Below are 27,350 nucleotides of genomic sequence, written 5' to 3' on the forward strand. Positions count from 1 at the left end.
TATATATATAATATAATATATATATTATATATATATATAATATAATATATATATTATATATAATATATAATATAATATATATATTATATATATATATATAATATATATATATGTTATATATTTATTCCCTAAAAAAGTATATGTGCTGTGCAAGATACTGACTGTTCAGTAAGCATCTGTTCTGACATACTGGCTTTGCTTCTTTCTAAGCCTAACCTCTTCACTTGTGCACTAGATTCCTTGCTAAGGACAAGGCTCCTATAAAGCTCCCCTCTCTCTTTTTCTTTATTATCAGGTTTCCCCCCCTCTTCATTTAAATTTTTTGTGGCTTAGATTTTTATTGATTGATTGATTGATTGATGTGTAGTTACCTAGATGGGAGTTTAATTTTAGAAGCTTTCTGTACTTAAATGAGGCTGTCTCTTGGGTTTAAGTGGATAGAATTGGTTGCAGTGATTTTCATCCATTATTTTGGTGGTAATAAAGTCAGAACTATAAATTAGGGTCTTTCATCCTAAGCACTGTTGATACTTATTTTGGGTCAAATTCTTTTTTTTTTTTTTTTTTTTGAGATATAGTCTCACTCTGTCGCCCAGGCTGGAGTGCAGTGGCACAATCTTGGCTCACTACAACCTCCACCTCCCAGATTTAAGCGATTCTCTTGCCTCAGTCTCCTGAGTAGCTGGGATTACAGGTGTGTACCACCATGCCCAGCTAATTTTTGTATTTTTATAGAGACAGGGTTTCAGCATGTTGGCCAAGCTGGTTTTGAATTCCTGACCTCAGATAATCTGGCCTGCTCAGTGTCACAAACTGCTGGGATTACAAGTGTGGGCCAAATAATTCTTGTGGGAGATATCCTGTGGGCGTGGGATACTTAGTAGCATCCCTGGCCTTTACTCACTATATGCCATTAGCACCTTCAGTTGTGACAAAAAAATGCCTCTAGTCATTGCCAGATGTCCTCAGTGGGAGTTGAGGAGTGGAAATAGTCACCCATTGAGAACTACTTACTATAAACATTGACTCATCTATAGCAATTATAAAGGGATAATTATTTACCTGTTTTCCTAATAGTCTTGTAAAGTATAATCCTATTATCAGCCTGCCAAATGAATGTTTTTGACCTCCAGAGATGACAAATAACATCTGGAATTCACTTAAGTATGTGTTAAGAATGCTGGCAATAACATGGTTATGGAGGTGGTCTATTTGCACCTCATCTCCTAAGACCATAATGATGATGATAATAATCAGGTTACCATTTGTGGATGACTACTGTGTACCAGGCACTATGCCTTGGTGTAGTTTGTATAGACATATTTTACAGGAGAAGGAGAAATCCTACGAAGATTGCCCAAGTGGGATGCAGCTATAGGTGCTCCTGTCAACTTAATGAGTCATGTATACATTTTGTCTCTTTTTTTTTTTTTTTTTTTTGAGATGGAGTTTTGCTCTTGTTGTCTAGGCTGGAGTGTAAAGGTGCGATCTTGACTCACTGCAACCTCCGCCCCCCGGGTTCAAGCTATTCTTCGGCCTCAGCTGCCTGAGTAGTTGGGATTACAGGCATGCGCCACCACACCCGGCTAATTTTGTATTTTTAGTAGAGACGGGGTTTCTCCATGTTGGTTAGGATGATCTCAAACTCCTGATCTCAGGTGATCTGCCTGTCTTGGCCTCCCATAGTGCTGGGATTAAAGCCGTGAGCCACCACTCCTGACCTCATCTGACTCTTGATTGTCAAAACTAGGTGAGACCAAGGTGGGCACAATGGCACACATCCTACTTGGGAGGCTGAGGTGAGAGGATCGCTTGAGCCTGAGTGTTCAAGTTCAGCCTGCGCAACATAGGGAGACCTGTTTTTAAAAACAAAAACAAAAACAAAAACAAACTAGATAAGGCCAGAAAGTCTGGTTTGACCAGAATAGTCAAGCAGTATCCAGTATCTCAGGAGCAGAGAGCAGAGAGATTATTTGGTAAAGGTGAGGGTATGTAATTACCTAACATGGGCTGGAAGTGGTCAGTAGAGTGCAGCAAAGTATAGGTCAGGTTTCCTGAGCCAGCATTCTCTGAATTGGGTAGATTCTCTTCTGTTAGAACTGGCATGTCAGTATGGATGGAACTAAACCCTCTGTACAGAGGACAGGTTGAGCATTCTCAAATCCAAAAAATTCAAAATCAGAAATGCTCCAAAATTTGAAAATTTTTTAACACCAACATGATGTTCAAAATAGATGCTCTATTGGTAAGTGTAACGCAAATATTTAAAAATCCAGGAAAATCTGAAATCTGAAACACTTCTGATCCCAACCATTTTTGATAAGGGATATTTATGGTTTCATTTTTTTAGAGGGCTGTCTTGAGAGAATTATTTATAGATCAATAACCCTTTACAGCCTGTGATTTGAATTAATCTTTAGGAACAAGGCCAGGTGTGGTGGCTCACACTTGTAATTTGGGAGGCGGAAGTGGGCAGATTGCTTGAGTCCAGGAGTTCGAGTTATCCTGGGAATTATGGTGAATTCCTATTTCTACTTTAAAAAAAAATTAGCCAGGCATGGTGGCGCATGCCTATAGTCCCAGCTACTCGAGAGGCTGAGTTGGGAGGATCATCTGAGCCCTGGAAGTCGTGATAGTGCCACTGCTCTCCAGCCTGGGCAATGGGAGGTGAGACCCTGCCTTAAAAAAAGAAGAAGAAGAAAAAAACTGTGACAGATATCTTTAAGCTGCCCTTCCTGTTCTGGGTTCATGAAGCATCTATTAGAAAGGTGATCCATATGTAGAATTAATTAAGTTTGAAGAAATCTTAACTCTTTACGGTATTCTTTTAATTTTGTTTTAAAAATAATTTGTCTCATTCAAATCCTGAATTAGAAGTTGTTTGATATAAATACTGAAAATTGTTGAGGGGAGAATTTAAAGTTCAATCATTTTGCTTTTATCTATCTTATACTTAGCTCTTTATTAGTTACTGGGAGTGTCAATTTTTATTTTTAAATCTTAAATCTAAGTAATTACTAAAAGCTAGTTTTCTTTTTCTTTTTTTGAAACGGAGTCTCACTCTTGCTGCCCAGGCTGGAGTGCAATGGCACAATCTCGGCTTACCGCAATCTCCGTCTCCTAGGTTCAAGCGATTCTCCTACCTCAGCCTCCCTACCCAGTAGCTGGGATTACAGGCATGCACCACCACACCCGGCTAATTTTGTATTTTTAGTAGAGACGCGTTTCTCCATGTTGGGCAGGCTGGTCTCGAACTCCTGATCTCAGGTGATCTGCCTGCCTCAGCCTCCCAAAGTGCTGGGATTACAGGCCTGAGCCACCGTGCCCAGCCTAAAAACTAGTTTTCAAATCATATTTAATGAGTGAAGACCTGAGTTAAAAGATTTAGCATACTGAATTATCTTAGTTGATTCATGCTGTACTTACATGGGCCTCCTATTTCTTGTGGCCAAGATAACATCAACAAAAATAATTGTCTCAAGGCACACCTGAGAAGATTTAATTATCATGTTAATTATACTGCTGTTCCTTAGTGAGCCTTCTTAGTTTAGCACCTATTTTGTATGGGTAGCTAGTTCCCAGTATTCAAGTGGTACTATTTCCAGAATGAGTTTTGGCAGTTGATATTTATAATATCAGTAATTCATGTATCTCCCCCTTTTATTTTACTGTGTTTTATGATATTTTGAAAAGTTTTATTTTTAAGAACTTTTTATTGAAAGATAATGTCAGTGTTCAACTTAATGCATCTTTACAAACTGAACATACCTGTATAACCCCCGTATGACCTGGCACCTCAAAGCCCCCTTCATTTTCCTTTCTAATCACTACTCCCATCCCCAAGGGTAATGACTATCCTGGAATGAAGGCATAGCTTGATTTTACTTGCTCTTCTGCTTTATATAAATAGAATTTTACAGTATTTACTCTTTTGTGTCTAGCTTCTTTCACTCAACCTTATATTAGTGAGATTCATGTTTATTTTGCTTTGTTCCATATTATTCCTTTTTATTGCTGTATGTTTTCCATTATGTGAATGTACAATTATCATTTCACTGGTGTTTTTTTTTTTTTTTTTTTTTTTTTTTTTTTTAAATGAATGAGAGGTTCTTTATATTGCCCAGGTTGGCCTCCTCAAGCGCCAGGACAGCTAGCCTGAGCCACGGCGGCTCCTCCATTTCACTAATTGTCATCTGATCATTTCTAGTTTGGGCTGTTTTGAATTGTGTTGCTGTGAACATATAAATGCATTTATTTGGGTTATTTATCTGTCACTAGCATTGTTAGGTAATACTGTAAGCTCTAGTGTATAGTGCCAGTTTTTGAAAATGGTTGTACCCATACCAAACTGCATTTCCATAGCAGTGTGTGAGAGTTTGTTAACTTCTCTAACACTTGATATTTACCCTCTTTTTCATTTTAGCCATTCTGGTAAATAGCTAGTAGTATCTTAGAAAATCTTCTGTTGGGAAAATTAGTTGCAAATTTGGGACCTCTTGGGACTTTATTTTTTGTTTTTTTATTTTTTAAATAAAGACAGGGTTTCACCATGTTGGTCAGGCTGGTCTTGAACTCCCGACCTCAGGTGATCTGCCTGCCTTGGCCTCCAAAGTGCTTGGATTACAGGCGTGAGCCACCACACCGAGCCGGAACTTTAATCTGTTACACCAACCTCATGCTGCTACTGAAGCCTCAATGATATCTCTTCCTCCAGTTGAGTCCCTTTGCTTAGGGCAAGCATTATCTTCAATCTGCACTAAGAATTAGCAGATATTCCCAAAGAAGAAAATGGATGATTATCATCAGCTTACCTCAGAGGGTGCTTGCCTCTCTGGAATTGTAGTTTGTCCAATTCTTGTTGTTTGTACAACTTTCCAAAATCTTTGCAAATGTAATTTGTACTTTAGTTGTTGAAGTTGAATTAGTTTGCTGTGAACTGCAATATCCTACCCAGAAATGGAAGTTGTCAGTAGGTTCTTGAGATTTTCTACATACGCAATCATATTGCTTGAGAATCATGTTAATTTTTTTCTTCCTTCCTTTCCCGTCTTTATGTGTTTTCTTTCTTTTTCTTGGTTTATTTGGACTGATTAGAACTACCAATACAATGTTGTAATAGAAGAAGTGTTAGTGGCGTCCTATTGGTGGGGGAGGGTGGGGAGATTGTTTGCATTGTTTGTAATGTAAACTGTTGAGTATACAATTGAGTATGATAGTTACTATAGTTTTTGTGATACTCTTTTTTAAATGAGGAAATCTAATTCTAGTTTGCTGACTTTAAAAAAATACGTGAATGACTGTTGAATTTAAATACTTTTTTGCACCTACCAAGATGATTATGATTTTCCTCTTTTTTTCTGTTCATGTGGCTTAATGTATACTTTTAAAAAATAGTATACTTAAACCCATTCATGTCTACTGTAATAATAATTTTTTGTGTGTGTGTGATGGAGTTTCGCTCTTGTTACCCAGGCTGGAGTGCAATGGTGCAATCTCAGCTCACCGTAACCTCTGCCTCCTGGGTTCAGGCAATTCTCCTGCCTCAGCCTCCTGAGTAGCGGGGATTACAGGCACGCGCCACCATGCCCAGCTAATTTTTTGTATTTTCAGTAGAGACGGGGTTTCGCCATGTTGACCAGGATGGTCTCGATCTCTTGACCTTGTGATCCATCCACCTCGGCCTCCCAAAGTGCTGGGATTACAGGCGTGAGCCATCGCGCCCGGCTGTAATAATTATTTTTATGTTTCCTTTCATGCGTGAGAGGTTCTGTACATATACTCTCTAGCTTTAAAGTTGTTATACATTTAATCCTGCCAAGTATTGTTCTTAGCTAAGGGACTCCTTTGGTAGATTAGAAGCATTCCAGACTCTCCTTACTACCTCTGTTTTATATGCAGAGGAAGGAGTAAAAAAACTGAAAACTTTCCTTGGAGTATTTATTTTGACCTTCTTTAATTTTTGTTGCCTGGTTTTTGTTATTTGGGATTGTAAGGAAAGAAGAATGGGGCCAGGGAAGGACTGTGAGGGTGATAAACAGGAGCTGGAGAATAAAATAGTATATGATTTCCTTCAGCACCACCTTCTGTTCCTCCCCTTCCCACGCTTCCTCTTTCTCTGTAGTTCCAGCTTTACCACAAATCAGCCTGCCCTTGGGCAAGTCACTTAACTACTAATTTTTTTTTTTCTTTCTGATTATGCTTTAGTATGGAAGCACTGAGCTTTTGTTTCTCATTTGAAGTTGAAGAGGATGACTGTGAACAGCTATTATGACCCACCACTTAGGGAGAATGGAAAGATTAAAACAGCAGTTTATAAACCTTATGCCACTTTAAAAAAAATGAGAGTGATTGTTAGGATTAGATTTGTACAATGGTATTCTATCTTACTTTTTTTTTTTTTTTTTTTTTGGGAGATGGAGTCTTGCTCCCAGCCAGTCTGGAGTGCAGTGGCACGATCTTGGCTCACTGCCACCTCTGCCTCCTGGGTTCAAGCAATTCTCCTGCCTCAGCCCCCAAGTAGCTGGGATTACAGGCATGTGCCGCCATGCCTAGCTAATTTTTACATTTTTTGTAGAGAGGGGGTTCCACCATGTTGGTCAGGCTGGTCTCAAACTCCTGACCTCAGGTGATCTGCCCACCTTGGCCTCCCAAAGTGCTGGGATTACAGGCGTGAAACACCTGTATCTCACATTTTTTAACAGCCCTAAAAACTCCATGTGGAAGAAGGATACTTGTGAAACACCCTTGGTACCCAAACTATAACTGTAAGAAACTCTATAGTTATCTCTGTGGCACAAGGTCTAAAACAGAGGTTTTGTTCCTTTGCTTAAACTTTATTATAACGTTTCTATAAAGTGTTTGGTGTTAAACTTGTCACTTTTGGAATGAACAACCATTGATATGCATGCATCAAACTAAAACAACATTTGCAAAAGCATTTCTCTCTAAAATGATACTGCTTTAGAATTTCTTTAAATTGCAACCACCCTACTTCATTTAAGGGTTTATTTGTTGATCATAAACTCCTTTCCAGAGGGCCAGAAGATAGAGTTACAATAGCTGATATTCTGCTGGCGCAAAGGCAAAACATGAGGGTGAACAAGATTTAACTGATGTGATTTTATTTTGTACCCAACTTGATGATCTAGCTGGTGTATGAAGTGAGGTATACCTGCCTCTATAACTGAAGAGCTTTGGGTAGGTGGTTCCCTAAGATGTGTTGTTATTTTTTAGTTCATGTAACATCAATAGAACTTGGGATATATGGTCTTAAACATTAATATATTGAGGCCTCTGAGGGCTCATACCACCACTATTTTGTCACCCCTCTGCTTATTTACCTCTGTGTTCTGCAAGGAAGTGGGAATGGTCTGTGGTGTGGTTTGAATTCCAAGCCTTTTCTCTCTGGGCTCCTCCTCCACATGCATGAGTTCCAGAGGCCTTGATTTCCACCTGTGGTTTTGAGAGTGGGTGGATGGATTCCACAGAAGGGAGGTTTTGGTTTGTAATTCACCATTAACATGATCACTCACCCATTCAGATATATAGGTCATTATTTCTAAATCAAGTCTGACTTTAAATTTGTAAGAGAGCAATGGAGGTAAGTAGGAAGCAAAAAGCAAAGTAAAATTTCCCAATCTGCTACTATATTGATTGTGAAACACTTTAAAGAGAGATGAGAAAGACCAAAAGGTCACCTGAATAAAAGATTCTTTACATAGTAAAATTTACTCTTGGTATGGAATTTGGAAATGACCTTATATTTGGGGATTTGTTTTTGCAGACCTGAAATTTATGCCTTTACATGTCTGAGTCCATAATCTTTACCTGGAATTCCTGTTGTAGTTCATTAGCACTACTTATTGTTTTTCCACTACATTCCTCATGCTTTTTCCTCATTGTCAGGCTTCACGCATGTATTCCCTTCTACTTTGATTGATTGTCCCCTTGCCTTTTATTTGGTGTGCCTCTACTCCCCCATCCTAGACAGGGTTAGGTGCATCCCCTTTATTACTCCCATAGTGCCCCAGGGACAATTTTGTCACCACACTTAAAAGATAATGACCTGGGCTGGGTATAGTGGCTCATACCTGTAATCCCAGCACTTTGGGAGGCCAAGGCAGCAGTCACTTTAGCCCAGGAGTTTGAAAGACCAGCCTGGACAACATGGCAAAACCCCATCTCTACAAAAAAAAAAAAAAAAAAATACACACACACACACTACCTAGAGGCCAGGTGTGGTGGCTCATGCCTATAATTTTGGGGGGCCAAGGCTGGTGGATTGCTTGAAGCCAGGAGTTCGAGACCAGTCTGGCCAACATGGCGAAACCCTGTCTATAAAATAAAACAAAACAAAAAATTAGCTGGTAAGTGCCTATAGTTCCAGCTATCAGGGAGGCTGAGGTGGGAGGATTACCTGAGCCCGGGAGGGCGAGCCTACGGTGAACTGAGATCGTGCCACTACGCTCCAGCCTGGGTGACGGTGAAACCCTGTCTCAAAAACAAGAAAAACAAGATAATGACCTGTTTTCATGTCTGACTTCATCACTAGTCTAGGTTCCTTCAAAACAAGGACTCTGGTGTACCCATCTTTGCATAGTGTGATGCCTGGACCTTAATAGACTTCCTTAAATGTTTGTTTGAATATGGAGGGGAGGTTGGACAGAGGACTGGGTGTTAAGAGCCGAGTTTGGTTATAACTTTTTGTTGTATGATCTTGGGGAACTGATTTATTAAACTCCTTGAGGTTCAGTTTCCTTGTATGTCAGATGTGGGGGATCTAGCCTACCTGGTGATCTTGTTAAAATGCAGATTATAGCTCAGTAGGTCTCTGGTAGGTTCTGATATTTTGCATTTTTTAAATTTTCTTTTTATCTCTTCTTTTTTTTTTTGAAGGCAAGATTAGAGAACAAGATATTTTGCATTTTTAACAAGCTCCCAGGAGAAGCCAGTGTAGCCAGTCCATGAACTACAAAAGACTAGATAACATCTAGTGACTCTTCCAGCTTTTGTCTTCTGTGATTATAGTCACTGTTTTAAATTCTGAACAAAATGACAGAATATGTGTTGTAACTACTAAATATCTCTCCGGTTTATCAGAGTGCTGAAAACAGACAATTCTGTGCTTTATGAGGTTACCAGTGTATAATGATATCCCTAGAATTGAAAGTAATTTTATTGCTCCTAAAATTTTAACTTTAACAAGTTAAAAATATAAATGTCTGGGAAAGCATTTGAGTTAACACTAGCTTGTCATCTAAATTGTCAGTATGCTTGCTTATTGGAGAACATTTGCCATAAATAAAATTACTCTAGAAGGCTTTATGCTAATGATCTGAGGTAGATAGACAGGTGTATAAATGCAGAGACAGGCAAGCTGTTGATGAATTCATCATCAGAGGAGGAAGAGTTTCCAGTCACTGTCTTCACTTCTCCAGAAGGTAAGAATCAAATCATTGTAGGAAGTGTTGATGCGTATGCTGTAGGTAAACCCAGTCTTTGTATTGCATAGGAATGCCAGGAATAGGTTTTGTTTGAAAATGATGCTACTGTTTCTTTGGGGTTTTACTTCCTTAAGAAGTCATGATACTTGATTAGGGAGTATTGTCACCTTGGAAATGTTTAGCTTTCCTTGATTCTTTGGTTTTTTTTGTTTGTTTTTTGTCTTTTTCTTTATTTTGTCTTTTGTGCTTTCCTTGATTCTTTGTACAAAAGTAGTTGGACTAATTTTTATGTGTGACTTACAGAATAAATCCATCTCTACTTTCAACCACATCAGGAATATTAATCCAGCACAACTCACCATCCAAATAAGTTATATCCATGTCTGTGATGGACTCTGATCATTTGTAAATAGTTCTTACTGGGCTGGAAACTTCAATTTCTTGGTATTCTGTCTACCTACATCCTACTCTGTGTTTTATAATTTTAATATTTTTTGTCTAAAATAATAAAAATCTGGACAAGGGAAGTTGAAACCTGGAAAAAAAGTGCAGATAAGTTGAGGTGTTTATCTTCATATAGAGTTTTTAACTTCTCACACAGTAAGATGATTTATACTTCCAAAGTGAGCTGTATTTCATCTCCCCTTTAAAAAGTTGTGGTTTGGACAGAAGTTTTAGACAATCAACATCATCATTGTTATTACATTTTAATCATTTGTAATCCTTTGTTATCTAAGTCAAACTCAACTGGGTCAAGCACCATAGAGGAAATTGACTATAACTATCACTATAAGATCAACCCTTGCCTGGGGTAAGTTCAGGCATTCTCTTTGGTACACACTGAGGTTCTTATTAACGCTGCCGTTTTAACACTGCCTTTCTTTCTGGGGGTCTTAATGGAGACTGCTTTGTGGCTTATTTAGTGTTATGTTGCTGCTAGGGTGGGACTCATTTTAAAAAATAGCTTAATTTATATCGAACTCAATATTATTTTTAAACAAACTGTGTACACACTGAAGGCATTTGATGTAGACTAAACAGATTGTCCTTTGCCAAATATCTTAATCAGGACTGTTTTTTTGTTTTCTTTTGAGACGGAGTCTCACTCTGTGGCTCCCAGGCTGGAGTGCAGTGACATGATCTTGGCTTACTGCAACTTCTGCCTCCTGGACCGTTTTTTGTAATCTACTGAAGAGCTGAATTCCAATTCAAGCGCTTCTCCTGCCTCAGTCTCCCAAGTAGCTGGGATTACAGGCACCCGCCACCACGCCTGGCTAATTTATAGTATTTTTAGTAGAGACGAGGTTTCACCATATTGACCAAGCTGGTCTTGAATTCCCGACCTTAGGTGATCTGCCCACTTCGGCCTCCCAAAATGCTAGGATTACAGGCGTGAGTGACTGTGCCCGGCCTAGGGCTGTTAGCTGAAGTTCCTTGTACCCCTCTTTGGAGTCTTAAATAGACCATTTCCTGTCACCCTGAGAATTATTACTATTTTTCCACAAACAGCATTTTTTTAGACTTTGCACTCAGATATTTTCATCGTTCTTTAACATCGAATTTTAAGTGGCTTATGGCTAATGAGGTAGAAAATAATTTTTCTTTTTGAGACAGAGTTTCACTTATGTTACCCAGGCTGGAGTGCAACGGCGCTGTCTCGGCTCACCGCATCTTCCGCCTCCTGGGTTCAGGCAATTCTCCTGCCTCAGCCTCCTGAGTAGCTGGGATTACAGGCACGCACCACCATGCCCAGCTAATTTTTTGTATTTTTAGTAGAGACGGGGTTTCACCATGTTGACCAGGATGGTCTTGATCTCTTGACCTCGTGATTCACCCGCCTCGGCCTCCCAAAGTTCTGGGATTACAGGCTTGAGCCACCGTGCCCGGCCAAAATAATTGTTAATAATGGTTTTTCACTTTCAATTTGCTTTTGAATTTTCCAATAGTGACCTTATAGCCCCAATATGTTAATATCATATTTTATTATGCTTTGTTTTTCAAGAAATTGTTTTTACTATAAGTAGGGCAAGACCATTAGCACTATTTGTTGTAAAGTGCTATGTGATTTTAAAAACCAGTATTATACATTTGTATGATATGTTGATCTGTAAAATTTCATATCTTCTCTCCTTTAAAGATCTATCAGCATTGTTAGAGAGGGCAAGAAAAAAAAAAGATCTAGGGAAACTAGGAGACAGTCTTAATAGCAACAAACCCCTTTGGTTTATCAATTATTATGCAAATTAGAAGAATAGTTATAGGTGATTTCAGAGAAGAAAGTATAATGGTGAAAGCAAACGATGTTTTTCTTCTCTCAATTTCTAGAAATTTTGACACAAAAAAATATTTAAAATAATTGTATGCCTATTTCTTCCCCCTCTTATTTACCTTTAAATCCAGCTGTAGTCTTTGAGAAACAGTCAGATCTATTTATTTTGTCTTGAAGGTAAGAAGCAAATATGCTCTTAGAGGGTTATTTTTCCTCTGTAGTTTCAGATATGTTTTTGGCTTTACTCCATTATATACTGGCAGTATATAACCTGCCAGTAGTAGGAGGTTCAATTTTTTTTTTTTTTTTTTTTTGTCTACTAAGCAGTCTCCAGTACAGACAAAAGTAACATCTACCCTACTCTAAAAAAAACGTGCATACCCCAGACTCTGGAAAGTCCCTTCACTGCACTAATACCAACCAAAATCCCCACAGGATTCTGTGTATTGATAGTCCTTTCCCATCACTGTAATCTAGCCTTTCTAGAGAAGAAGGAAGACTCTCTGAGGGGCCAGGCATGGTGGCTTATGCCTGGAAACCAAGCACTTTGGAGGCCAAGGCAGGCGGATCACCTGAGTTCGGGAGTTCAAGACCAGTGTGACCAACATGGTGAAACCCCGTCTTTAAAAAAAAAAAAAAAAAAAAAAGAGACTGTCGGAGGAAGCCCTTTGTAAGATAATTTTTCTGACATCTCAAGATTGCTAGACTTTTCCTGCTCTGGCATTCAGCCCTTCGGCGGATTACAAAAATTACTTAGGGTCCTTGCAACTTTTTGTTTGTTTGTTTTATGTCCTTGTTGTTGCTACCGTCCTAGGACAGCATGGGTGTCTTATTTTATATTAGGATTTCACAAGATCGTTCCTCACTGGGGGTGGTTCCCTATGTTTTGAGCATGTGTGTATCAGACCTGCGAGTTCCACATCTACCCTGTCTTTCATTATCATCAATTTGAGCAATGTTTGGCCTGACCGAGCAATAGTTCTTACACAATATCTCACCTTACTCTAGTAGATACCTCTGAAATAGTGTGAAAGAAAACTCTTATTCTAGGCTGGGCAGAGTGGCTCACACTTGTAATCCTAGCACATTGGGAGGCCGAGGTAGATAGATGGCTTGAGCTCAGGAGTTCAAGACTGTGTTGTAACATGTCGAAACCCCATCTCTACAAAATATACAAAAAAATCAACCGGGTATAGTGGTGTGTGCTTGTAGTCCCAGCTGCTTGGAGGGGCTGAGGTGGGAGGATGAGGTCCACTTGAGGCCAGGAGGTTGAGACCTGCAGTGAGTCAAAATCACGCTACTTCGTACAAGCCTGGGTGTCAAAGTGAGACCCTGTCTTGAAACAAAACAAAAACGAAAACTCTGTTCTGGTTCTGCATACAGATCAATACATGGTCTAACCCACGCTGTCTCAAATCCCTATCCATGTGCTCTTTTAGATACAAAGATGGCTCCATGAAAACAATTTTGTTAGCATTTCTCTGAAAAAATGAGAATTAAGAGGCAGGAAGGCAATGATTGCATCCTGTAGAGTGGCTATAAAAGGTTTCCTCCAGCATCAAAATCTGTTGATGTATTATATGGGTTTGCTTGATGTTATTCTTTGTCCTTAAAAAAAAAAAGTTACAATCCAACAATTAATAATATTTTTCTTTTCAGCTTCCAAAAAAAGACTTACAGCAAAATGAATAATTCAGCCATCAAGAGAATAGGAAATCACATTACCAAGTCTCCTGAAGACAAGCGAGAATATCGAGGGCTAGAGCTGGCCAATGGTATCAAAGTACTTCTTGTCAGCGATCCCACCACAGATAAGTCATCTGCAGCACTTGATGTGCACATAGGTACCATTTAAAATTGTGAATTAAGCTTTGTTTAGTTTCATTGACCTAATGTTGACATTTATTACAGAACTTTCCATACATGTCTAAATACTCAGTAGTTACTGGTTCCATGTACCTTATTTTACACCAGAACCCTCTTAAAGCTATTGGTAACCTACAGTTGTCTCAGTCAAATAATCTTACATTTCCTAAGGACATCTTGTTAGCTTCCCACCTAAGGTGACCTAGCAGCAAAATTCATTCCTATCCTTTACAGGAACTGTTCTGATTTTTTTCACCTTGGTACATTTAATATCATATTTCTTTTTTTGGTGGGGGGAGGGGAAGGGGTTTGGCTCTGTCGCCAGGCTGGAGTGGCTGGAGTGCAGTGGCGCGATCTTGGCTCACTGCAACCTCCACCTCTGGGTTTAAGTGATTCTCCTGCCTCAGCCTCCTGAGTAGCTGGGGCTATAGGCGTGCACTACCACCCCAGCTAATTTTTGTATTTTTAGTGGAGATGGGATTTTGCCATGTAGGCCAGGCTGGACTGGAACTCCTGACCTAAGGTGATCTGCCCACCTCGGCCTCCTAAAGTGCTGGGATTACAGGTGTGAGCCACTGCGCCCTGCTGAGTTGTTTGTTATATATGTGTACAGTTAGTGGAACAGTGTTTGTTTTTGTCCTCTTTGAAAAGGTTTTATTTAACTTAGTGGCATTTTAGAACTGAGGAAATAAGGTAATATTGAACAAATAATTACTCCCTACCATAATGCTTTGGACTACCAGAGTGCTTTGCAAGTGTCATGTAATTTGTACTTACACAGCCCTCTAAGATGGCTATGTATTGAAGCAATCGAGGCAAAACAGGTAAAGTATTGTGCTTAACATTTCATAGCTGGAAAGCTGGTAACCCTCAAACGCATGCTATTAGCACTGTGCTGTAGGGCCTCCTGCAATGAAACCATAATGAGAAAATTTTATCTCTTAAAACTGTGATTCTAGCTCTTTCTTCCTCTCTAGCACGTGGGAAAACTAATGTTCAGAGACACTAAGTAACCTGCCCAAGTTTACCAACTAATTAATGTCAAGAGCAGGCAATAGAAACCAGTGTTCTGGCTTTCCTTCTGGCTTACAAGTCTTCTGATTTACCTTCTAAATAATACCATTTTGGGTAGCTTGTGCTTAACTTTCTCTGATTATATGGTTGAAGTTGTCATGCTAACAAGAACTACAAATCATCTCTACTTACTAGCTTTCAACATAAAACAATGATTTATCATATGTGTTTTCTCTTTCAGGTTCATTGTCAGATCCTCCAAATATTGCTGGCTTAAGTCACTTTTGTGAACATATGCTTTTTTTGGGAACAAAGAAATATCCTAAAGAAAATGAATACAGCCAGTTTCTCAGTGAGCATGCAGGAAGTTCAAATGCCTTTACTAGTGGAGAGCATACCAATTACTATTTTGATGTTTCTCATGAACACCTGGAAGGTGCCCTAGACAGGTAATGCTGAATACCCTATGAATTATCCAACTTTGTTACTTACCACATTAATAATAATAATTATTATTTCTACAGAGATGGCTTCATAGCTTTATAGTTTAACAAAAGGTGGCTGGGCATGGTGACTTATGCCTGTAATCCTAGCACTTTGGGAGGCTGATGTGGGTCGATCACAAGGTCAGGAGATCAAGACCATCCTGGCCAACGTGGTGAAACCCCATCTGTTCTAAAAATACAAAAATTAGCTGGGCGTGATGGCGCATGCCTGTAATCACAGCTACTCAGGCGGCTGAGGCAGGAGAATCGCTTAAACCAGGGAGTCGGAGGTTGCATTGAGCTGAGATCGCACCACTGCACTTACTCCAACCTGGGCAACAGAGTGAGACTCTATCTCAAACAAACAAACAAAAAAAGCAAAAACAAACAAAAAATAACAACCAAAAAAACCCAAAAGGTATTTTAACTTAGTGTTTTTCCCTGTGTTTTCTGAAAAAGAAAAAATAAGTGATGTCATATATTTACTTTGTGGTAAAGGAATAATGATGGCATGACTTTAAATGAGCCTGCAGGGCTAAAAAATATTTTATTGATGTATAGACTTCTCAGAAGACCTTTCTATTCTAACTGGTGTTACATATAAAGCATGTGATGAAGACTAACTTGTGGTAGTGTCACTGATCTCTTTTCAGACATACTTCTGTTCAAGAGTGCTAAACATTGAATATCCTCTCCTCCCTCAGTTCCTTGCTTCTCAAGGATGCTTAGTAGATACAGAATGTTTTGACCTGCTGTTTCAACCCTGGGGATATTTCGAAAGTATTTGCTGGAGCAAGCTCCAGTAGGCCAATTTAATTTCTTGGTCATTTTTTTTTTTTTTGAGATGAAATCTGTCTCTGTCACTAGGCTGGAGTGCAGTGGCACGATCTTGGCTCACCTGTCTTAGCCCCCTGAGTAGCTGGGACTATACAGGTGCACGCCACCATGCCCAGCTAATTTTTGTGTTCTTAGTAGAGATGGGGTTTCACCATGTTGTCCAGGATGGTCTCGATCTCTTGACCTCGTGATCTGCCCACCTCAGCCTCCCAAAGTGCTGGAATTATAGGCGTGAGCCACCTTGGCCCGAGTACGTGCATGCATGTGTGTTTTTAATGTGTGTGTGTGACATTTTTTTGTTTTTGTTTTTGAGATAGAGTTTCGCTCTTCCCAGGGGTGGGTGTGTGTGTGTGTGTGTGTGTGTGTGTATGCATAAAATTTTTTTTCAATAAAAATCAATAAAGCAAAAAAAAAAAAAAGAAAAAACAAAAACAAAAAAACCTTTTTTTTTCTTTTGAAACAGAGTTTCACTCTTGTTGCCCAGGCCCGTGTGTGTGTGTGTGTGTGTGCGTGTGCGTGTGCGTGTGTGCGTGCGCGTGCGCATGCGCGCACGCGCGCGTGTAAAATATTTTTTTTTTCTTTTGAGACAGTTTCTCTCTTGTTACCCAGGCTGGAGTGCAGTGGCATGTTTTTGTCTCACCTCACCTTAACCTATGCCTCCTGAGTTGAAGCAGTTCTCCTGCCTCAGCCTCCCAAATAGCTGGGATTACAGCCAGGTACCATTACACCTGGCCGATTTTATGTTTTTAGTAGAGATGGGGTTTCACCATGTTGGTCAGGCTGGTCTCAAACTCCTGACCTCAGGTGATCCGCCCACCTTAGCCTCCCAAAGTGCTAGGATTACAGGCGTGAGCCACCACACCCAGCCTTGGTCAATTTTTTATACAGCTAACAATTTCTAAATTTTTGTTACGTCAGTAATTTGATTCATTATTTGAAGTACAACTTATCCTTGGTGAATTTTTGTAGTTTTCTTTCTTTCTTTTTTTTTTTTTTGATGATGGAGTCTCACTCTGTCACCCAGGCTGGAGTGCAGTGGCGTGATCTTGGCTCACTGCAACCTCTGCCTCCCAGGTTCAAGCAATTCTCCTGCCTCAGCCTCCTGAGTAGCTGGGATTCCAGTCACGCTCCACCACTGGCTAAATTTTGTATTTTTTAGTAGAGTCGGGGTTTTACCATGTTGGTCAAGCTGGTCTTGAACTCCTGACCTTGTGATCTGCCCACCTAAGCCTCCCAAAGTGCTGCGATTACAGGTGTGAGCCACCATGCCTGGCCCAAATTTTAAGAGTTTTCTGTGATGTCAAGGTGTAATTCAGCAACTTTTTGATGGATCTATAATGAAACTTGACTTTGTAGTTTTAGTCATTGTCAGCTTTATTTGCTTACTTTTAATAATAGTCATATTTTTGAATAAACATTATCAAGGCAAGGGCATGGGCTTACCATATGTGCTGGGTCAAAGTAGCCTGTTTCCTACTTATTCTATCTTATGTTTCAGTCTTTAGGCAGCAGCTTTGAGGTGTAATCATCTTTTATATGTATTCCCAGAACATTTCCATTAATGAGTTTTCTGGGATCATACACTGAATTTCATTTCCTGCTTTACAAATGCCTCAGCAGATGTTTATATAATCTCTGTATGATGGAGGATGTCTGTTAACTTGGCCCACACTAAAAATCCGCTTGTGTAAGAGGATCATTTTAAAAACTTGATAATATTATGTCATAACATGGCTCTTTATCTGGGCCTATCCAGCTTTGGTACACAGCTATTAGACATTTTTCTCAGCCTGGAGATATTGAGGTAAGTAAAAGATGATACATGTCCAGAAATTCTCTGTTTCCATACATGTTTGATTATAGACTCCCGACAGAGTTTTTTCTTGGATTGTTATATGAAGAGTACTTAGCACAGTATCGTTTTCACTTACGCACTTAAAATAAATAGCATGTAATGGTAACGGCTTCTGTGACAGCTGGACTGTGAGGTGCAGTAACTGAGATGTTTATACACCCAAGAGTCCCTTAGGCCCACTGAATAAAGTCCTGTCAGAGCCTCTGCTCTTAGCTTCATCTGAATCGAGTCTTATTCTATAAAATGGAATGTAAAGTTTCTTAAGACTTACTACAGGAATCATGAGTTAAATTCAACCTGATATAGAAGAGTTAATTTATTAACTGTAGGTATCTTAGTTAAACTTTGGTACTATTATTAAAGAGTAGCCTCAAGAAAGGCATAGTGGTTACTTATGTTAAAGTTACATTCCATGTTATTTGTTGAATCACTGCTTATTAAAAATTTGTAGACCCTTTCTCTTATGAGTTCATAAAAGTCCGTAATCATGGCTTAGACAAACTATGTCAAACCTCACGTTTTTCACTGCATTGTTTTTTCCTACTAATTCAAGTTTTTCTACGTAAGAAGAAAGAAATACTCGAAGTGAACCTTTTAACAGTAGGTCACTCGTTTGTCCTAAGGTGCCTGAGGCTTAGTGAAATTGCACCTAAAACTGTAAATTTAAGATTTGCCTAAAAACTATGATCTGCCTTTTGCTTTCTTTCTCTTTCTTTCTTTTTTTTTGAGAAGTAGCCACATATAAAAAGTTTTTATACACATGCCAAATTAAAAATTTTAAATAGATTGCTGCTGTCTCCACAATCTGCCTTTTTCAGTGTTAATTTTTAAGTATTTTGCCAGTTTTTTTTAATCATCTCTGGAGTAAATTGACTCCTCTGCATTTACCTCTGTTCAATATTAGATTTTTCTTCTGCTACATAGCACTTATTTTATATTCCTTTTTTCTTAGTAGCAATGGCAGTTTTGTTTCTGATTCTGTAGAATTTACATTTCCTACCTAATAAGTTTCAAAAATATTTTTAAAAGGCCATTCTTTTAAAATGACGTCTTTCGAATTGTTAATTATGTTTCATACCCTTAGGTTTGCACAGTTTTTTCTGTGCCCCTTGTTCGATGAAAGTTGCAAGGACAGAGAGGTGAATGCAGTTGATTCAGAACATGAGAAGAATGTGATGAACGATGCCTGGAGACTGTTTCAATTGGAAAAAGCTACAGGGAATCCTAAACACCCCTTCAGTAAATTTGGGACAGGTTTGTCAACAGCTGCTTTCCTTGACCTTATTTAAACCCATGGCCACTGCATAGTATTATATTTTATGTATATATAAAATATATTTATGTATTTATTTATGTGTACAACCCATGGCATATACAGTTTATGGCATATTTTATGCTTCAGGATAGATTTCAAAATTCCACATATCTACTTACATCCTGTTCAAAAAATTTATTTATTTTTTTGAGATAGAGTCTTACTCTGTTGCTCAGACTGGAGTGCATTGGCGCAATCTCAGCTTACTGCAACCTCCACCTCTCAGGTTCAAGTGATTCTCCTGCCTCCACCTCCTGAATGGTTTACAGGTGCCCACCACCATGCGCAGCTAATTTTTGTATTTTTAGTAGCGATGGGGTTTCGCCATGTTGGTCAGGCTGGTCTTGAACTCCTGACCTCAAGTGATCTACCTGCCTCAGCCTCCCAAAATGCTGGGATTACAGGCATGAGCCCCACCACACCCTGGCCTAGGGTTCTAAATGTTTAAGGAGCAGAGCAGTTAGAGTTGTGAATAGATATTAACCAGCATTTCAAATGGAGAAGATAATAGATTCTTTTATTCTGAAGCTTACCTTCCAAAGTTCTTTTTTTTTTCGGAGGCAGAGTTTCACTCTTGTTGCCCAGGCTGGAGTGCAATGACGCAATCTTGGTTCACTGCAGCCTCTGCCTCCTGGGTTCAAGTTATTCTCCTGCCTCAGCCTCTAGAGTAGCTGAGATTACAGGCATGCGCCACCACATCTGGCTAATTTTGTATTTTTAGTAGAGACAGGTTTTCTCCATGTCAGGCTGGTCATGAGCTCCTGACCTCAGGTGATCCACTCAGTCTCCCAAAGTGCTGGGATTACAGTCATAACCCACCATGCCGGGCCAAAGTACTTTTTTTTTGTAAAGGCTCACTGTAGGATTGTTGAATCCACTTGTCCTCATTGCCTCCACTTCTGTTAATCCAGATGTATAGCATCTGCTATGGGGATAGCTCTGTAGGAGACAGGACAGTGTAGAAGACACACAAGATCCCTGCTCTAAAAATGCTACAATTTCCTAGAGGGAGATAAGAAATGGGGATAACAGGGAGTAGAATAAGATAAATGTGGAGACTCTTGACTTTATAATTGTACCTTTTTCCTTATTCAATTTTTTCATTAAAAGTACTTGTTTAAATATTTAAACAGTACAAAGACATTTAAAGTAAAAATAAAAACAAACACAAAGGTTATCTTTTCTTTATCTATTCCTGGCAGTCCCACTCACCAGAGGTAATCATTGTTAACAGATTGCTATACGTTTATCTTTTTCTTTTTTTTTTTTTTGCTTTTTTGTTTTTTCCTTTATTTTTATTTTTTATTTTTTTTTAATGTTGCTATACTTTTAAAGTACTGTTTTTGGTATTATAAAAGTATATAAGAATGATAATAAGTTAGTGTGCTTAGAAATTGATGCTTAAAAATTAACTTCTCTATTATGAGAACATGCTTATTTTATAAATCAGTTTGGGAACTTTTTAAAACAATAAAGACAACTTTGTTTGGTTATTATACTAATATATCCAACACCAGTTAGAGAAATTAGCATAACTTTACAGAATAAGGAGTTTTCAAAAAAATTGTACTTTGAAGCAGTGATACTGTATTCTTTAGAACTGTAGTACTTGGCGCTCAATATTAGCATCATTGCCAAGATGAATAGTGTGGTTCTTAGAATGTCTACATAAATGCTAATTTTTTGAAAAGTGATTTTTGTGGAGAACATCAGCATACATGGTATATCAATAAGGGAATGTGAGTTTTAAAAAAACAAATTTCAGGCCATAGTGGCTAATGCCTGTAATTGCAACACTTTGGAAGGCCAAGGTGGGAGGATTTCTTGAGTTCAGGAGTTTGAGACCAGCCGGGACAACATAGTAAGACACTGTATCTGCAATAAAATAAAATAATTAGCCAGGCATGGTGGTGTGTGTCTGTAGTCCCAGCTACTTGGGAGGCTGAGGATGGCTTGAACCAAGGAGGCTGACTGCAGTGAGCCACAGTTGAGCCACTGCACTCCATCCTAGGCAACAGTCAGACCCTGTTTAAAAAAAAAAAAAGTGTTTTTTTTTTTTTCCTCCAAAAATCATTACATTCAAATGATTATTTGTTCTTTAAACTAGTCCCTTTGGTATGTTAGATATTATGCAAACAATGCTGCTATTGTGTAGAACATGTTGGAACTCCTCTTTGGGAATTGCCTTCTTTTACATAGCTTCACTGGTAACACATTATAATCAGTATAATCAGCATAATCAGAAAGCAGTTACACATTTTCCAGAAATAAATCCAGTGAATAAGGCAAGTAATGTTACTTCTGGTCACAAACAAGGAATATTTTTTCTTTTTTTTTTTCTCTAGAGATGGAGTCTCACTATGTTGACCAGGCTGGTCTTGAACTCCTGGCCTCAAGTGATCTTTCTGTCTCAGCCTCCGAAAGTGCTGGGATTACATGCATGAGCCACCATGCCTGGCCGCCGGAACAATGTTAAATGTTCTACAGGAGGATTTCAGGAATGATGGGTAAAGAGATACATTGCATGGCATATCTCTATGGGTGAAGTTTCAGGGCATATTTCTTTTTATAGCCTGACAAAGCTAGGCAGTTAACAAAGTGCAAGGTAATATAAACACCTGATAAACAAGCAAGCCAGATTCAGTACACAGTAAAGAAAACGTGATATAAGTAATGCAAATGTCAAGTTACCTTCTGATTTTAGAATTATAAAATTAAATTGAATTTTATGGAGAAGTTCTATGTATTTTTAAGGTTACAGGTACATTTGAAAATTCGGTGAAAGCTGGATGCCCTCATCCCAGATATTATGCATATATAAAACTTTGCAAAAGTGATCCTTGAAGTATAGGATCCTTGTCAGAAATTCATGCTAATTTACATAGATTGCTTTGACCTCATATATTTTTGTGAATGTGGGTCACTTGTTCATCTTGGGTTTTTTGTTTTGTTTTGTTTTGTTTTTTGAGACAGTCTTGCTTTGTCCCCCAGGCTGGAGTGCAGTATGGTGATCTTGGCTCACTGTAACCTCCACCTCTCAGATTCAAGCTATTCTCCTGCCTCACCCACCCGAGTAGCTATAGGTACCTGCCGCTATGTCCAGCTAATTTTTGCATTTTTGGTAGAGACAGGGTTTCATCATGTTAGCCAGGTTGGTCTCGAACTCCTGACCTCAAGTGATGCACCTCAGCCTCCCAAAGTTCTGGGATTACAGGCATGAGCCACCACGCCTGGCCTCAACAAGGGATTATGATTTAAAATAATAATACCAGGAAAAGGTATGTATTTCTGAATGAATAAAAACTACATGTTGTATTATCTATTTTAAGAAAACTTCACAGTAAGATGTTTGTCCCTTACAGTCATTTTTCATGCTTCAGAAATAGTATAGTGACTTTCAAACTCTTTTGTGTATAACTCATAGTAAGAAGCACTTTTTATTTAGCAATTCAGGGTACATATATGTGTTTGTGTAAGCAGCTGAAACAAAAGTTTTGTCAAACATTATTTTACATCATGAGATGTAGTCTGGCACTTTTGGTTATATTCTGTTTTTTTCCTACAGAAACTCTGGTCTGCTTATATTTTATATTTATTTAATTACAATATAATGGGTCCTGACCCACAGTTTTAGTAGTCCAAAGTGATAGACATTAGACTCAGAGCACTGGATAAAACACAGCACTCATCCGTGAACAAAAATAAACCACCACAACAAAAACTTTTAAGCTGATTAAAAACTGTTGTCAAACATCGTGATTAATGGTGGTTTCAAAGGATTTCTGTTGAAAAAGCAAGGATACCCACTATCACTTTTTGTTTGGCTATACTTATATGTATTAATCATTGCAGTAAGTCAAGGGGGAAAATGTGATTATAGAGATGGAAAGGAAGTACAACAAAACCAATTTCCTTATTTCCATATGGTATGATTGCCTCCATAAAAAACTAAAAAAAATCTTCAGATCAGTCATTAACAGTAAGTCAACAAGGTTGCCAAAAAGAAGAGACACACATTAAAATTGCTTTCTTGTATCAATAGTCAATTACAGGAAAATGCTGGGGTAAAAATTATTTCATTCTCAATATTAAACAAAGCTGTAAAGTATTCAAAAATAAATCCAATAAAAGAGGTGCAAGAAATACATAATGGATATGAAAGAATGCCTACATGGGGAGGTATATCATGCACATGAATGGTTAAACTTTATATAACACAAATGTAAATATTCCCCAAAATTCTCTAAATTCAATGCAATGCCAGTTGAATGTCCTATAAATTTTTTTGAGGAATTTTATAATCTCATTATAAAATTAATAAGATAGTAGAAGGCCAATAATAGCTAAGATAATTTTGAAGAACAAGGAAACCAACTTCTACCAGGTACCAAGACTTATTATGAAGTTCTATTTGTTATATTAGTAAAATTGATGCAGGGTTGCATGAAGATACCAGTAGAACAGATTATAGGCCACATAAACATATCCACAAACATATGGAAACTTGATATAAGGCAGAGGTACATTACAATGAATGAGAAAAATACAGTTCTTTCTCAGGACTTTATATGTAAACTTTCTATAGACAACAGGCACGTGCCACTGAGCCTAGTTCTCTACCACTTTTAAAAGAAAATGTGAAAATTTTTTTGATCTTCAGATAGAAGAAATGTTCTTAAGCATACAAAGAAAAAAATAATAGAGAGAAACCATAGATTTTGAGATAAACTTGACTGCATTGTGATTTAAAATTCTTGTTGAAAAGAGACACAAAAATAAGCTAGATGTGGTGATATGCACCTGTAATCTCAGCTTCTCAGGAAGCTGAGGCAGAAGGATGGGGTGTACCCGGGAGTTCAAGGCCAGTCTAAGCAATATAGTGAGACCCTGTCCTTTCTTTTTTTCTTTTCTTTTTTTCTGAGACAGGGCTGGAGTGCAGTGGTACAATCTTGGCTCTCTCTAACCTCCTCCTCTTGGGCTCAAATGATCCTCCCACCCCAGCCTCCCAAGTAGCTGAGACTACAGGTACATGCTACTACACTCAGCTAATTATTTAATCTTTTATAGAGATGGGGTCTTCCTACGTTGCCCAAGCTGATCTCAAACTTCTAGGCTCAAGTGATCCTCCTGCCTCAGCTTCCCGAAGTGCTGGGATTATAGGCATGAACCATTGTGCCCAGCCTCTTAACTTCTCTAAGTCCCAGTTTCCTTCCATGTCAGGTTGATGTCAAAATTAAATGATACTGTGCATGTGAAGCCCATAATAATGTTCAACAAATTAGAGTAGCCCTCATATTACAATAAAATAGTTCAAGGACAGCTGTGAAAGGACAGTAGGATTCTGACAAGGCCCTTGCCTTGATTCCGTATAGATTTTAGGATTGTTTTTTCTAGTTCTGTGAAGAATGTCATTGGTATTTTGATAGGGATTGCATTGAATCCGTAGATCACTTTGGATAGTATGGACATTTTAACAATATTAGTTCTTCCAATCCACAAACACAGGATATCTTTCCTTTTAGTGTGTGTGCTCTTTAATTTCTCTTGTTAGTATTTTATGGTTTTCATTGTAGAGATCTTTTACTTCTTTTTTTGAGATAGAATCCCACTGTTTCACCCAGCCTGGAGTGCAGTGACATGATCTCAGCTCACTGCAACCCCCACTTCCTGGGTTCAAGCAATTCTCCTGCCTCAGTTTCCCCAAGTAGCTGGGATTACAGGCATGCACCATCACGCCCGACTGATTTTGTATTTTCCGTTTCACATGTTGGCCAGGCTGGTCTGAAACTCCTGAGCTCAAGTGATCTGCCCACCTCGGCCTCCCAAAGTGCTGGGATTACAGGTGTGAGCCACTGTACCCAGCCGAAGATCTTTTACTTTTTTGGTTCAATTTCTTCTTAGAAGGTTTTGTTTGTTTGTTTGTTTGTTTGTTTTTGTAGCTATTATAAATGGGATTGCTTTCTTGATTTTTTTTTTCAGATTGTTCACTGTTGGTATGTAGAAATGCTACTGATTTTTGTATGCTGATTTTTTTTTTTTTTTTTTTTTTTTTTTGAGACGGAGTTTCGCTCTTGTTACCCAGGCTGGAGTGCAATGGTGCGACCTCGGCTCACCACAACCTCCGCCTCCTGGGTTCAGGCAATTCTCCTGCCTCAGCCTCCTGAGTAGCTGGGATTACAGGCACGTGCCACCATGCCCAGCTAATTTTTTGTAGTTTTAGTAGAGACGGGGTTTCACCATGTTGACCAGGATGGTCTCGATCTCTTGACCTCGTGATCCACCCGCCTCGGCCTCCCCAAGTGCTGGGATTACAGGCTTGAGCCACCGTGCCCGGCCTTGTATGCTGATTTTTGTATCCTGCAGCTTTGTTGAATCATTTATCAGTTCTAACAGGTGTTTTTGGTAGAGTCTTCAGGTTTTTCTAAATATAAGATTATGTTGTCTACAAACAATGACAGTTTGACTTCTTTCCATGTTGGATACTCTTTATATCTTTCCCTTGTCTAATGGCTCCGGCTAGGACTTCCAGTATTATGCTGTATAAAGTGGTAAAAGTGGGCATGCTTGTCGTCCTCTGGATCTTTAAGCAAAGGCTTTCAGTTTTTCTCTGCTCCATAGGATGTTAGCTATGAGTTTGTCATATATGTCCTTTATTGGTTTTTTCTTTTTCTTGTGACAGATGAGAACATATTGTTTTAACATGTGTTCCTTCTGTACCCAGTGTGTTGAGAATGTTTATCATGAAGGGATGTTGAATTTTATCAAATGCCTTTTCAGCTTCTGTTGAAATGATCATATGGTGTTTGTCCTTGATTCTGTTATTGTGATGTATCACATTTTTCTTTTGTTTTGTTTTGAGACAGAGTCTCACTCTCTTGTCCAGGCTGGAGGGCAGTGGTGCGATCTTACTGCAACCTCCACCTCCCGGGTTTGAGTGATTCTCCTGCTTCAGCCTCCTGAGTAGCTGGGATTACAGGCACGTGCCTGGCTAATTTTTTTTTTTTTTTTTTTTTTTTTTTGAGATGGAGTCTTGCTCTGTTGTCCAGACTGGAGTACAGTGGCTCTGTCTTGGCTCTCTGCAACCTCCAGACCTCAGGTGATCCACCTGCCTCGGCCTCCCAAAGTGCTGGGATCACAGGTGTGAGCCACTGTTCCTGGCCTAATTTTTGTTATTTTTAGTAGAGACTGGGTTTTACTACGTTGGCCAGGCTGGTCTCGAACTCCTGATCTCAGGTGCCTGCCTCAGCCTCCCAAAAGGCTGAGATTGCAGGTGTGAGCCACCACACCTAGCCTTGTGATGTATTGTGTTTATTGATTTGTATGTATCACACTTTCGCCCAGCTGGAGTACAGTGGTGCCATCTCAGCTCACTGCAACCTCCGCCTTCTGCATTCAAGCAACTCTCCTGCCTTAGCCTCTCAAGAAGCTGGGATTACGGGTGCCTACCACCACGTTCAGCTAATTTTTTTTTTTTTTTTTTGAAATGGAATTTTGCTCTTTTTTTGCCCAGGCTAGAGTGCAATCTTGGCTCACTGCAACCTCTGCCTCCCAGGTTCAAGAGATTCTCCTGCCTCAGCCTCCCGAGTAGCGGGATTACAGGTGCCAGTCACCATGCCCAGCTAATTTATGAATGATATTTTTAATATGTTATTGAATTCACTTAGTGTCCACTTCAGCTTTTTCTCTTCATTATTCACATATGCCTTTAGTTTCATAGTACCTGATAAATTGGAAGCCATTTTACTGCCCTATTTTGTTTTTGTTTTTGTTTGCCTCTCCATGGAATTAAAGTAGGAACAGTTGAATATTTATAAGTAGATTTGGAATAGTAAGAGGAAAAGCTTAGTTCTTGTTATTCCTTACTGATATGTTTCTCTAAACATAACACTGTTGACACTGTGGGAGCAACTGGGTGTAGTCAGCTGGGAGGGAAATAAAAGAAGGAAGTCAAAGAGTGGGTGGGAGCAACAAAACAGGTACTCCTTCATGTGTAGGTACAATGAAAGGCAAAATGGGAAGACACAGAGATAGAGAGGGTAGAGCTGTATTTTAGGTGTGGGGGACATTTTTTTTTTTTTTTTTTTTTTTTTTTTGATACTGAGTCTTACTCTGTTGCCCACGTTGGAGTGCCGTGGGATGATCTTGGTTCACTGCAGTCTCCACCTCCTAGGTTTAAGTGGTTCTCGTGTCTCAGCCACACAAGTTGCTGAGATAATAGGCACATTTCCCAGTGCCCAGCTATTTTTTTGTTTTTTTTTTTTTTTTT

General features: G+C 38.9%; 1 protein-coding gene across 4 annotated transcripts in view; it reads left to right on the forward strand.

Annotated features, from left to right (window-relative positions):
• Positions 1-27,350, forward strand: part of IDE (insulin degrading enzyme) — a 129,368-nt gene that overhangs the window by 34,144 nt on the left and 67,874 nt on the right. For 2 of the 4 annotated variants that reach the window (XM_032245529.1, XM_032245530.1), the window contains exons 2-4: positions 13,372-13,556; positions 14,834-15,041; positions 18,854-19,023. In XM_032245529.1, coding sequence (XP_032101420.1) covers positions 13,372-13,556; positions 14,834-15,041; positions 18,854-19,023 — 563 coding nt within the window. Of the gene's footprint in view, positions 1-8,902; positions 9,441-10,097; positions 10,255-13,371; positions 13,557-14,833; positions 15,042-18,853; positions 19,024-27,350 lie in introns of those variants that run through there. The other 2 variants (XM_032245531.1, XM_032245532.1) reach the window with 2 other exon arrangements.

This window comes from Sapajus apella, unplaced genomic scaffold, assembly GCF_009761245.1.
Source record: "Sapajus apella isolate SASKATOON/1434 unplaced genomic scaffold, GSC_monkey_1.0 scaffold58, whole genome shotgun sequence".
Taxonomy (NCBI): Eukaryota; Metazoa; Chordata; class Mammalia; order Primates; family Cebidae; genus Sapajus; species Sapajus apella.